This window comes from Sparus aurata, chromosome 1 (assembly GCF_900880675.1).
Source record: "Sparus aurata chromosome 1, fSpaAur1.1, whole genome shotgun sequence".
In the NCBI taxonomy this organism is placed as follows: Eukaryota; Metazoa; Chordata; class Actinopteri; order Spariformes; family Sparidae; genus Sparus; species Sparus aurata.
In genome coordinates, this window is record NC_044187.1 from 6009875 (window position 1) to 6024112 (window position 14238).

At 41.3% G+C, this 14238-nt stretch overlaps 2 protein-coding genes and 3 long non-coding RNA genes across 5 annotated transcripts in view; 2 read left to right on the forward strand and 3 right to left on the reverse strand.

Moving 5' to 3' along the window:
• LOC115587224 (B-cell receptor CD22-like) overlaps positions 1-7888 on the forward strand; it is a 41280-nt gene extending 33392 nt beyond the window's left edge. Inside the window, exons 9-14 of the mRNA XM_030426932.1 lie at positions 4759-5025; positions 6466-6723; positions 6984-7071; positions 7189-7246; positions 7378-7475; positions 7573-7888. Of these exons, the coding sequence (XP_030282792.1) occupies positions 4759-5025; positions 6466-6723; positions 6984-7071; positions 7189-7246; positions 7378-7464 (758 nt within the window). The 3' untranslated portion in view covers positions 7465-7475; positions 7573-7888. The remainder of the gene's footprint in view (positions 1-4758; positions 5026-6465; positions 6724-6983; positions 7072-7188; positions 7247-7377; positions 7476-7572) is intronic.
• LOC115588307 (B-cell receptor CD22-like) overlaps positions 1-14238 on the reverse strand; it is a 342428-nt gene that overhangs the window by 210760 nt on the left and 117430 nt on the right. The gene's annotated exons all lie outside the window — the stretch shown is intronic.
• LOC115587743 (uncharacterized) overlaps positions 1-14238 on the reverse strand; it is a 232600-nt gene that overhangs the window by 135073 nt on the left and 83289 nt on the right. The window lies entirely within an intron of this gene.
• LOC115587750 (uncharacterized) overlaps positions 1-14238 on the reverse strand; it is a 219348-nt gene that overhangs the window by 122611 nt on the left and 82499 nt on the right. The window lies entirely within an intron of this gene.
• LOC115587917 (uncharacterized) lies at positions 12850-13802 on the forward strand. The gene is made up of 3 exons (XR_003985229.1): positions 12850-13025; positions 13159-13512; positions 13745-13802. It is a non-coding gene; the product is annotated as an uncharacterized LOC115587917 (long non-coding RNA).

Below are 14238 nucleotides of genomic sequence, written 5' to 3' on the forward strand. Positions count from 1 at the left end.
TATATTATGATTATTATTATTATTATTATAATATGTGATGTAATTCTTGAATACAGCTGAATAGTTAGTAGTCAATGAATAAAACTGAATAAATCTAACATACCCTACAATTAATTACATTTTTAATTTCCTTTATGTGTTCTATAAAGACTATGTGAAGTCTTTATTTGCGTTTGTTTTGAGGTAATCCAAAAGTAACTTAAAGTAATCAAGTTACATTACTTTAATATTGTGGTACTTGGATTACATTACTGACTACATTTTTAACAGGTAATTAGTAACTGTATCGGACTACATTTTTAAAGTAACCCTCCCAACCCTGCCAAGAACAGCACAGACTCTAGTAAATAATATTTCTCCTCTTATCCTGGTCAGTAAACTGCATTAAAGGTCACAGGTTCAATACATTCCTGTTCACTTCACTGCACCTTCAGACTGGGTGCACACTGAGTTTAACTGTAGAAAGCATGTTCACATCTTCCACTCTTCTTTTGCACTGACTATGACTAACTAAGCTCAGACTTGGTCTTCTCTGTTTGTGTTCAGGCTCATTCCATTCAGAAACCATATTAAAGCCATGAACCATTATTTTTATCAGGAGGTAGACAGTTACCAGAAAAGGGAAGTTGACATGTGTGGGGTAACATCTTTTGTGTTACTACTCTATGTAAAATGATTTGTCTTTGTGAATTGATCAAAGCAGATGTCTTCTTGTGTTACAGTGATACAGGGTCAGCATGGCTGGGGAGTGACTTACAGCTCTACTGAGATCTGTGCCTTAAAAGGATCAACAGTAACATAGCTGCTCCTACAGATACCCATCCAGAATAGATGGTGTTGATACTGAAGTTAAAGAAACATTCTGGTTTACTAAACTGAGTGGAAAACAACCTGTGGATCTGAGAACAGACTCAGATCATCAACTTCGTGTTGAGTACAGTTGTTCTGAGAAGAGCTGCACTCTGAGAATCACAGACCTGAGAGAGAGCGACTCAGCTGAGTACAAGTTCATGTTCATTACAGACCAACCAGGTGGGAGATATACTGGTTCACCTGGAGTTACTTTGAGGGTCACAGGTAAGATTTTCATCTAAATATTTAGTAAGTTCTGTGTTGCAATATCTTTGTGTGTGTGTTTGTGTGTGTTGACATTCAGTCTGAAATGGAGACTTCTGTTTCTTGTTCACACATTCAGATCTGCAGGTGAAGGTGAAGAGATTACATGTCTCTACACGCTGGGCACAGCTGGAGTGTCTCAGCAGTTGTCGTCTACCTTCTCATTCTTATTACATCTGGTACAAAAATGGACAGCAAATTCAGTCACAAACATCTTCTACTAACTCAGGAAACTTTAATTATGCAGACAGTTATTCCTGTGCGGTTGAAGGACATGAGGATTTCCCCTCTCCTCCAGTGTGTGAGTTTACTACACTAACATAACACCAGCTGATGGAGTCTGATAACTACATGTATTTTAATATGGAGACCTTCATTGTGACTCTTCATCAACTCTGGTTTAAAATGACCCAAACTTTGTTTTATCTTTCAGGTGTTGATGGTCAAACCTGCAACAGAGTGATTTACACTGACAGAAGCATCTGTGCCTTCAAAGGATCATCAGTGGACATTTCTTGCACGTACAGCAGTTATGAAACTATCAGATCTAAAGTCTGGTTCAGTCCTGAACGTCTCATCAGTGGCAGAGTCCTTCACAGCCTGAGGACCTTAGTGAAGACTCCCAGTTTGCAGGTCGTGTTCAGGTCCTTGAATCAGAGAGAGGACGCTCCACTCTGAGAATCACTGACCTGACAGAGAGTGATTCAGCTCAGTATCACTTCAAATTCACAACAGATGGTTTGAGTGGAGGAGTAGTTTACCTGGTACAACTCTTACTGTCACAGGTACTGATGAACACACACTGATGTAAAACATCAACATAGAACATTTAGAAACAGTGAACATGTTGAAAATGATGGATCATCATGAGTTTGTGTAATAATTACTGTTGTGTTGGCACTAATGTTCACTGCTAGTTCTAGGAATAGTAACTGTTGTGTTGTCGTGTGTGTACATCTATCAGTGATTTCTGTTAGAACCAGTGATAATAATATTGTTTCTTGTTCTCATATCCAGCTCTGCAGGTGCAGGTGACCAGAATAACAGTCCACCAGTCTGATACTGAGGCAGAGCTGAAGTGTCACAGCAGCTGCAGTCCAGCTGGTCGTCTTTCCTACGTCTGGTTCAAGAACGGACAGAAAGTCACAGGGGTGGAGACATCTTCTTTTAAAGGCCGGGTTTATCCTGGAGACATCATCTCTTGTGCTTTGAAAGGACATGAGAACTACGGCTCTCCTCCAGTCTGTGAGTTTGATCCACTGTATCAGGAAAAAGACATGCAGACACACTGGCTTCTAAAAGTTGTAGATGTAGCAGAATTATATGTAACTGGATAAAGTTAAACTGTTACAACTAGAGGAGAAGCAACATTCACACTGTCAGGACTCTGCAAACAGGACCTGAACACAACCAGCATGTACAGTATGGATAACAATGTGTAAAGGTTTTGGAAATTAAACATTTCTAACAGCTTGTTATTGACTGTCAGTTCCCATTATAGTCAACAACATGAACAGCTGCTGTGAAAATGGGGACAATCAAAAAGAAACAAAAACAATTTAATCAGTCCATTTTTTGTAATGTGTTAAAAAATATACATGTTCAAACTTCCTCCAGATGCTCCAAAGCTTCTCTCTGTGTCAGTGAGTCCCTCTGCTGAGATAGTGGAGGGCAGTTCAGTGACTCTGACCTGTAGCAGTGATGCTAACCCAGCAGCTAAATACACCTGGTACAAGAAGAATGGAGATCCAGACCTTCATCCTCTCAGTAAAGAACCACAGCTTGTCTTCAGCTCCATCCAGTCCTCTGCCTCTGGAGAGTATTACTGTACAGCTGAGAACGAGCTGGGGAGGAGGACGTCTGAATACATCTATATTAATGTGAAATGTGAGTAAAACACAGCTCATTTAAATCAACTAATGATTTTTAAAAACTTTAAAAAATCTGCACAGATGTTCATTGATCCAGAAAACCACCTCTAAAGTTTCAGATGCTGCCACACATAAATACACATCCAACATCTAATGTGTCCAGAGTCCTGTTAACAACTCTGTCTCTGAGGAATGATGTTCATATATTAGTAGTTTGTTTCATCAGATACATGAAAACAAAATTGCTGACTGGATTTGATTACAAAGCAACTTTTTCAGTATTGTAGAAAGTGATGAAATTACAGAACCAACATCATCAGTTTGTACCACAAATTCAGTGAAAGACACCAATGTAGAGGAAGCTCTGACTACAGCAAAGGAAATATAATATATATGGATTTTGTAGCTTGTGCTCACCAGGAATATGATATCAAAAATTATATTGAGCCGCATTTTTATGTATATAATTTTCCTCTGTTATTCAGTGTCATTGTGTTTTCTGATGTTCTCTGTGTTACAGTGATACAGGGTCAGGATGACTGGGGAGTGACTTACAGCTCTACTGAGATCTGTGTCTTAAAAGGATCAACAGTGGACATGAGCTGCACCTACAGATACCCATCCTGGAAATATGGCCGTTATACTGAAGTTAAAGAAACATTCTGGTTTACTAAACTGAGTGGAAAAGAACCTGTGGATCTGAGAACAGACTCAGATTATCAAGATCGTGTTGAGTACAGTTGTTCTGAGAAGAGCTGCAGTCTGAGAATCACAGACCTGAGAGAGAGCGACTCAGCTGAGTACAAGTTCATGTTCATAACAAACCAACAAGATGGGAAATATTCTGGTTTACCTGGAGTCACTTTGAGGATCACAGGTAAAATTTTCACCTGAATATTTATCAACTTCTATGTTGCAATATCTTTGTGTGGGCGTGTGTGTTTGTCTGTGTGTTGACATTCAGTCTAAAATGAAGACTTTTGTTTCTTACTCACATATTCAGATCTGCAGGTGAGGGTGAACAGCTTACATGTCTATCCCTCTGAACTCTGGGCAGTGCTGAAGTGTCACAGCAGTTGTCTTCCATCTGGTCGTCTTCACTACGTCTGGTACAAGAATGGACGGATCATTCAGGGACAAACATCTTCTTATTATTCAGTCTACTTCACTCCTACAGAAAGGTTTTCCTGTGCTGTAGGAGGACATGAGAACTTCCGCTCTCCTCCACTGTGTGAGTTTACTTACAGTCGTTCACTAAAATAACACCTGGTGGAGCCTTTTGAGCCGACCTGTTGTACTGGACCTTAACTACATGTAATTCAGTGGTATTTGGTGATTCATTGTTCAGAATTGGGTAACAACCAAATCACAGCCCCATGAGATTGTAGACATGATGCATAAATTATCTTTCATTGTCTGTCTGCAAAATTAAACAGTTAAATATCAGCTCACACTGGAGATTATGTAAAACAAGATTTACCTTCATGTCTTTAACATGTAAATTCTTTTTGATTTATAAAAAACTCACAGTGATTCCATGTTTATCTGTTCTTATCTTTTGTTAACACTTTTATTAATTAATTTGTTATCTCTGATTTCTGATAAAAACACAGCCACTAGTTTTATTTAACAGATGTTGCAAAGGGTTGAATCAAACTACACCACCTACTTTATAACTAATATTTCCTCATTGTGTTTCTTCTGTTATTCATCTTAAACTGAACTGCAATTTTAAAATTAATGTCAAATGTGTTCATGTTTTCTCCTCCAGATGCTCCAAAGCTTCCCTCTGTGTCAGTGAGTCCCTCTGCTGAGATAGTGGAGGGCAGTTCAGTGACTCTGACCTGTAGCAGTGATGCTAACCCAGCAGCTAAATACACCTGGTACAAGAAGAATGGAGATCCAGACCTTCATCCTCTCAGTAAAGATCCACAGCTTGTCTTCAGCTCCATCCAGTCCTCTGACTCTGGAGAGTATTACTGTACAGCTGAGAACGAGCTGGGGAGGACGTCTGAATACATCTCTATTAATGTGAAATGTGAGTAAAACGCAGCTGATTTAAATCAACTAATGACAACTTTTTAAAACTTTATTACCCAGTCAGGTGTTTTGCTGATCGTGCACTTTCTCCAGCTCTGCCTGTTTCACATTCACAGTCTGCTGCTGTTGTTCACTGAGCAGCTACAGTAGATGATGAAATGATGTTTGATTTACAAACTGTTTCCAGATCTGCACAGATGTTCATTGATCCAGAAAACCACCTCTAAAGTTTCAGATGCTGCCACACATAAATACACATCCAACATCAAATGTGTCCAGAGTCCTGTTATCAACTCTGTCTCTGAGAAATGATGTTCATATATTAGTAGTTTGTTTCACCAGATACGTGAAAACAAAATTGCTGACTGGATTTGATTACAAGGCAACTTTTTCAGTTTGTAGAAAGTGATTAAATTACAGAACCAACATCATCAGTTTGTACAATAAATTCACTGGAGGACACCAATGTAGAGGAAGCTCTGACTGCAGCAAAGGAAATATAATATATATGGATTTTGTAGCTTGTGCTAACCAGGAATATAATACCATGTATAATAAACAATTAAATATCCAATTTCACTGTGAAAACTCATCTGCAATCCAAAACTAATGTTAAATTTGTTCATATCTCCTCCAGATGCTCCAAGACTTCCCTCTGTGTCAGTGAGTCCCTCTGCTGAGATAGTGGAGGGCAGTTCAGTGACTCTGACCTGTAGCAGTGATGCTAACCCAGCAGCTAAATACACCTGGTACAAGAAGAATGGAGATCCAGACCTTCATCCTCTCAGTAAAGAACCACAGCTTGTCTTCAGCTCCATCCAGTCCTCTGACTCTGGAGAGTATTACTGTACAGCTGAGAACGAGCTGGGGAGGAGGACGTCTAAATACATCTATGTTAATGTGAAATGTGAGTAGATTGCAGCTGATGTAAATCAACTTATGACAACTGTTAAACTTCACTGTGAAAACTCATCTGCATCCAAAATTAATGTTACATATGTTCATATCTCCTCCAGATGCTCCAAAGCTTCCCTCTGTGTCAGTGAGTCCCTCTGCTGAGATAGTGGAGGGCAGTTCAGTGACTCTGACCTGTAGCAGTGATGCTAACCCAGCAGCTAAATACACCTGGTACAAGAAGAATGGAGATCCAGACCTTCAACCTCTCAGTAAAGAACCACAGCTTGTCTTCAGCTCCATCCAGTCCTCTGACTCTGGAGAGTATTACTGTACAGCTGAGAACGAGCTGGGGAGGAGGACGTCTGAATACATCTCTATTGATGTCAAATGTGAGTGATAATCATGATTGAAAGCTTTGTCTGCTTCACATCCACAGTCTGATGCTATAGTTCACTGAGAAGCTCCAGCGGTTGTTGATGGAGATCATTCAGTGTTCACAATGTGTGGCTGATTTTATGACTTGTTAAATCATCCCCTCCAGATGCTCCAAAGCTTCCCTCTGTGTCAGTGAGTCCCTCTGCTGAGATAGTGGAGGGCAGTTCAGTGACTCTGACCTGTAGCAGTGATGCTAACCCAGCAGCTAATTACACCTGGTACAAGGAGAATGAAGACTCACCAAAAGCATCAGGACAGATCTTCACCATCACTGACTTCAGAGCTGAACACAGTGGGAATTATTACTGTGAAGTCCAGAACAGAAGAGGAAGAAACAAAACCACCGTACATCTGACTGTGGCAGGTGAGTTATCTTCATTCACCTGCACACACACCTGTTTACTGCACCAGACCAGATTAACATGTTAATATGTAACAACTCATAACTGGTGCAGAGAAAATAACATTTCCTGTCTGTGTTCAGAGACAGTTTTTCTGTAGCTGTGTTCAGGGAGGAACCTCCATCATGTCAGAGGTGGAGGACTCTGACTGACTGATTAACAGACAGCATCACCTGGAAAAGTGATTTATTGATTCTTATCACATATCTGTGTGTATTTCTAGTGAATTCAACAATGATAATGAACATCATCAGGTTGACTGTGGTGGTCTCGATGCTGATTCCTCTTCTTCTCCTGAGTCTGTGGACGAGGTGAAACAATCAGAATCCATCTGCTCTTTTATTTTCTTCTTCAGACTTCATTTAGTTTTAGTGATATGAGTTACTGAATGTTGAATTTTGTTGTTGTTGTTGTTGGACTCGATCCAGGAAGAAGAAAACTCTGAGCTCCACCACTGAACCACAAGAATCTGTCGAGATGATAGAGGTGAGACAGAGAGAGAGGCCGTCTTGACAAACCTCCTCTATATCACAGTTATAATAACTTGACTGATCTGATTTGATGTCGGTTCATGAACGAGGTCCTTTGAGCTTCATTTTGTCGTCTCTCCTCATCAGTTGGACTCTTGTCCTGTTTATGAGAACGTCTCAGACTTCACTGCAGCACAGACAGAAGACACAGAGCAGCAGGAAGACATGCTGTGAAGTCCAGTCAGGTTAGAGACTCCTGCATCCAATAAAACATCCCGACTTTAGATTTACAGTCACAGTCACAACTAAAACTTTACACATGTGTTCTGTGATTCTCTTCAGATGCAGCTGAACCAGAGGCAGGACTCACCTGATGGACACAAAGAAGTACCACATTGAAATATCACAGAGGAGAGTGAGGCTGTGGAGGATGTGGGGGAAGTGGACACATTTACCTTCAGCTCCAAAAGTTTTCATGTTGAGTTTTCAGTAGCAGCAGCAGGTAGGAGTCAGCAGCACAGACAGTCAGCAGCAGCATGTAGCAGGAAGTTTAGAAGAACGTGGAGTCGGCAGCTTCAACTGAATCATGTCCAGCTGTCAGACATGATTTATTGTTCACATCAGCTTATTGCTTAAACTGTGAGAGCTTATTTTAACATGTACAGTCAGTTATTTTATAGACATTGATGAGATGTTAAACAAAATGTATTTTGAAATTCTACAGAATAATAAATAATATTTGAAAAGTCTCTGATCAGCTTCTGGGTTTTCACCTGTCCTGGCTGACAAAGCCAATAAAGTGAGTTCAAAGTGAGACTGTGAGCTGAGAGCATCACATTTTACTTCATGTACAGTTTATATTTTCACACATTAACACCAAACATAAGTCCAGTAGTAAAACACTTTGACAGATGTTACATTTTCCAATTGTTTCTGCTGCTGAGTCAAATCAACAGCCAGCTTCCACAACAAGTGAAGGAGGTGTTGGACAGCTCTGTAGGTGAAACATTAGTGTGCAGAATGTTTAAACTTCAGCTTTGAACTAATTATTCTTCTGTTAATTTATGAGATTATTATTTGTTCACCAGATATCAGACATATAAATTCAACTCTGTCCTTTAGCTTTGGCTTATTGCTCACATTTTGTGTCCATAAGAATGAAATGTGCCACAGTTTAATGGTTCTTGATGATTTGGGATGTTGCTGATATGAAGATGCACAGAGAAAGTTTTTACTGAGGAGGACCTGAACTTATATTTGAGCCGTACATCTCCACTAGGTTTGATTAAATACATGAGGGGTGATTGAATGAAGCAGAGTAGATCCAGGTTCACTAAATGTGAAGCCCTTTCAGAATAAAAGTCCAGGCTTATGCAACACCCTGATTATAAAGGGCGTAAAGGTTTTGATCACTACTCTGAACTATGGACTCATGAACTCAATCACTAGAGTAGAATTGATTTTTATTTTCATTGTTTTTAGAAAAAAAATGTGCATTTCACTGCCTGTGGGAAGAAAGTGTTCTTCAGTCTGTTTGTTTTAGATCTGATGGATCTATATCTCTTCCCAGAGGGCAGGGGGGAGAACAGGTAATGTCCGGGGTGAGTGGGGTCCTTAACAATACAGCTGGCCTTCTTTTTGAGTTGGCCAGTGTAAATGTCTCTGAGAGGGGGTAGTGTCGTCCTGATGACACGCTCCGCTGTCCTCACCACCCGCTGCAGGTCCTTCCTGTCCTGTCCTGTGCAGCTGGAGAAACACATCATGCAGCAGTAGGTCAGGAGGCTTTCTATCGCTGACCGATAGAAGTTGGTCAGCAGGTGTTGAGGGAGGTGAGCGTGCTTCAGCTTCCTGAGGAAGTAAAGTCTCTGTTGGGTCTTCCCCACCTGATGATAGATGTGTGTGGTCCAGGTGAGGTCGGCCGAGATGTGAACCCCAAGGAACTTAAAGCTGTCTACCCTCTCTACCTCCTCCTGTGCATGTAGAGGGCAGAGAGCTCTGTGCGTTTGGATTTCCAGAAATCCACGAATCAGTTCCTTGGTTTTCGAGGTGTTTAAGTCCAGGTTATTTTCAGAACACCATTCTGTCAGATGTTGAATCTCCTCCCTGTTGGCTGACGTGTTTTTATTAGTTATCAGTCCTACGATGGTCGTGTCATCAGCAAATCTGACGATGGTGTTGTGGGGTGGATGGGGGAGCAGTCATGGGTGAAGACGGAGTAGAGGAGTGGGCTGAGGACACATCCCTGTGGTGTGCCAGTGTTCAGGATGAGAGTGGATGATGTGTGGCCTCCCATCCTGATGTGTTGTGGTCTGTTGCTAAGAAAGTCCAGTATCCATGTGCACAGTGAACTGCCTAAGCCCAGGTTGCTCAGTTTGTAGATTAGTTTATGGGGGATGACCGTGTTGAATGCTGAGCTGAAGTCCACAATCAGCACTCTAACATACGTGTTGGGCTGGTCCAGGTGTGTCAGGGCTGTGTGGAGTGGAGCATCCTCTGGTGATCTGTTCACTCGATAGGCAAACTGGTGTTGGTCCAGGTCAGCAGGGAGGGCAGATTTAATGTGAGAGAGGATGAGTCTCTCAAAACATTTTGTGATTATGGGAGTGAGAGCAACTCGGCGATAGTCATTAGGGCAGTTCACTGTACCTTTCTTTGGGACTGGAATGATGGTGGCTGACTTCAGGCAGGTGGGGACTGCAGATTGTAGTAGTGAGAGGTTGAAGATGGTGGTGAATACCTCAGCTAGCTGGTCTGTGCAGGACTTGAGAATCCTACCGGTGACTCCGTCTGGACCAGCTGCTTTCCTGGCGTTGACTCTACGCAGGGTGGATCTGACCTGATGTTGGTCCAGCTGAATGGCGTTGTCCTTCCCTGGTAGAGCAGGGTGTGTGTCAGCAGCAATCCGGCTGTCAAAGGCAAGACAAGAAGTGGTTGAGTTAGTCTGACAGTGTGCGGTCTGTGGAGTTGGTGGCTGTGTAGCTGTCGTTATAGCCAGTCAGAGTCTTTCTCCCCTGCCACATGCTTCTGGAGTTGTTGCTGTTAAGTGCTCCTCTATGCGCTGCTTGTAGCTGCGTTTGGCCTCATTGATGTCTCTCCTCAGGCTTCGCTGAGCTTGCTTGTAGGCCTGCAGGTCCTCAGACATAAACGCAGAATCCCGGGTCCTTAGCAGGGTCCTCACCTTGCTGTTGAACCACAGTTTCTACCTGTGATGCTTCATAAATTAGATGTCCAGTGTAAACAAGTTAAAATTAAGTTTTAGTGATAAAATATGAAAATAAAGTAAATCTGAATGTAATGTAACATTCAGTGATGGAGGATAAAATGTTGTTTCAGGCTCCTGATTCAGTATCTCTGATGGTTCACTGCCCTCTAGTGGGGAAGTTTAAGTGTGGCACATTCAGGCTTCATCACTGTGAGTGCTTCCTCCTCTGTCTGCTTTAAAGGGTCAGTTCACCCAAATTACATAAAGACACTTTCTCTCTTACCTTCAGTGGTGTGTAGCCATGCAGGTAGTTTAGTTCTGTTTCTCTGCACAGTGTGAGGTTTGGCTGTTGTTTTTCAAAAGTTAGGTGACACTTTTTTGATTTTATCACGATCTACATGTTGGACACAGTTTATCAATCTAAACCACCTAAATGAGCCAAAGTCATTAAAAAACCATTGAGTTTCCTCATCAGATCCTACCAGTCATCTTGAACTATGTGTGTTAAACACAACTTTAGTACGATGTGGGTGTTTACTCGCACTTGGCACGTCATGTATGTTAATAAGCTAAAGAGGAAGTACATCTAGTGGTTTAAGAGCGTGAGATCTGTCTTCTGCTCACTGACGACTGAGGAACTGCTTCTTTCAAGACGGCGTCCGTCTTCATTGTAAGTAGAATTGTTTGTAGATGTGACTGATACTGTAAACCTTCTGTGTGCATCATTATTTTGTCTGCTGACATGTTTTATTGTCTCTGAAACCTCACAGAGAGATCAGAGGAGCAGATATGAGTTTAACTGCAGCAGTGAGTGGATTTGTCGTCTTCCTTCTCTCTGTGTCAGGTACAGTTACATTTACTGCATTTAAAGAGGGAATCTGGACTTTTGCATGAAGTAGCTGTGTGCTCAGCACTTTTACACGCTGTAAACTGAGAATATTTTGGGTTTTCAGAACTTTTCCCTTCTCTTCCTGTTTAATGTGTTCTAAAGTCGACCCTGGCTGCAGAAGCAGCAGCTCATGTGGAGGACGATTAGTTTGTATCTGCAGCTACTTTTATCACAGTCAAGTTTTTTGGAGGGATATTGTTCTCACAGTAAAACCCCAAAAACTGACTGTACTTCTTGTATATGATCGTACATCCGCACCACTCCCTGCTAGTTCTGTTAGTGCTGTCTGACCTCAGTGTGATGTTTCCATGCTATATGCAGACAGCTTATCATTACATCATAGCTGCTTGAAGCAGTTTGACACCTCAGTGTTCTGCTTTTATTTTTGTAGTTTTCACACTTACCTCAGCAGCATCCTGATCACAGAGTGAACAGAGAGAACTGACCAAGAACAGCACAGACTCTAATCAATACTATTTCTCCTCTTATCCTGGTCAGTAAACTGCATTAAAGGTCACAGGTTCAATACATTCCTGTTCACTTCACTGCACCTTCAGACTGGGTGCACACTGAGTTTAACTGTAGAAAGCATGTTCACATCTTCCACTCTTCCTTTGTTTGTGTTCATCCTGGTGTCATTCAGAAATAACATACAAAGTCATGAAGTGTTATTTATTTAAAGCATTATTTAGAAAGTGCCTATCAAAGGGAAGTTACCATGTGGGAGGAGTAACACGAGTATTTTGTACAGCTTTTCTTCAACATCACAGAAAAGTGTAAAATATGTTTTTATTAATTTTCTGTGTGGACGACTTTTTGTTGACGCATGATTAAGAACTGTTGATGACAGTAATTAGTCTGATAATCGAGGATTTTGAAGCACGTCCATGTTACCTTTCCTCCACATCATATTGGTAGTTTGATCACCTTTTGTCTTATTAACTGATTGTTAACTGAAGTTATTCAGTGTCATTGTGTTTTCTGTTGTTCTCTGTGTTACAGTGATACAGAGTCAGGATGACTGGGGAGTGACTTACAGCTCTACTAAGATCTGTGCCTTAAAAGGATCAACAGTGGACATGAGCTGCACCTACACATACCCATCCAGAATAGATGGTGGTGATACTAAAGTTAAGGAAACATTCTGGTTTACCAAAGAGAGAAGATATCAACATGTGGATCTGAAAACAGACTCAGATTATCAAGATCGTGTTGAGTACAGTTGTTCTGAGAAGAGCTGCACTCTGAGAATCACAGACCTGAGAGAGAGCGACTCAGCTGCGTACAAGTTCAGATTCATAACAAACCAACCAGGTGGGAGATATACTGGTTCACCTGGAGTCACTTTGAGGGTCACAGGTAACATTTTATCCCATACTGTAATATTTCCAAATGTACCACAACTGGAACAACAATAATATAAATGTGTTGTGTGTGTATGTTGGCAATTTGTCTAAAATAACATTCTTGTTCCTTCTTCACATCCAGATCTCCAGGTGAAGGTGAGCACATCCTCAGATAACTGGAGAGAGCTGAAGTGTCACAGCAGTTGTCGTCTACCTGATCATTCTTCCTACATCTGGTACAAAAATGGACAGAAAGTTCAGTCACAAACATCTTCTACTTATTCAAACTACTTTAATTCTGCAGACAGTTATTCCTGTGCTGTTGAAGGACATGAGGATTTCCTCTCTCCTCCAGTGTGTGAGTTTACTACACTAACATAACACCATCTGATGGAGTCTGATAACTACATGTATTTTAATATGGAGACCTTCATTGTGACTCTTCATCAACTCTGGTTTAAAAATGATCCAAACTTTGTTTTATCTTTCAGGTGTTGATGGTCAAACCTGCAACAGAGTGATTTACACTGACAGAAGCATCTGTGCCTTCAAAGGCTCATCAGTGGACATTTCTTGCACTTACAGCAGTGATGAAACTATCAGATCTAAATTCTGGTTCAGTCCTGATCGTCCTCATCAGTGGCAGAGTCCTTCACAGCCTGAGGACCTTAGTGAAGACTCCCAGTTTGCAGGTCGTGTTCAGGTCCTTGAATCAGAGAGAGGACGCTCCACTCTGAGAATCACTGACCTGACAGAGAGTGATTCAGCTCAGTATCACTTCAGATTCACAACAGGAAGCTTTGAATGGAGGAGTAGTTTACCTGGTACAACTCTGACTGTCACAGGTACTGATGAACACACACTGATGTAAAACATCAACATAGAACATTTAGAAACTGTGAACATGTTGAAAATGATGGATCATCATGAGTTTGTGTAATAATTACTGTTGTGTTGGCACTAATGTTCACTGCTAGTTCTAGGAATAGTAACTGTTGTGTTGTCGTGTGTGTACATCTATCAGTGATTTCTGTTAGAACCAGTGATAATAATATTGTTTCTTGTTCTCATATCCAGCTCTGCAGGTGCAGGTGAGCAGAATAACAGTCCACCAGTCTGATACTGAGGCAGAGCTGAAGTGTCACAGCAGCTGCAGTCCAGCTGGTCGTCTTTCCTACGTCTGGTTCAAGAACAGACAGAAAGTCACAGGGGTGGAGACATCTTCTTTTAAAGGCCGGGTTTATCCTGGAGACATCATCTCTTGTGCTTTGAAAGGACATGAGAACTACGGCTCTCCTCCAGTCTGTGAGTTTGATCCACTGTATCAGGAAAAAGACATGCAGACACACTGGCTTCTAAAAGTTGTAGATGCAGCAGAATTATATGTAACTGAATAAAGTTAAACTGCTACAACTAGAGGAGAAGCAACATTCACACTGTCAGGACTCTGCAAACAGGACCTGAACACAACCAGCATGTACAGTATGGATAACAATGTGTAAAGGTTTTGGAAATTAAACATTTCTAACAGCTTGTTGTTGACTGTCAGTTCCCATTATTGTTAACGACAT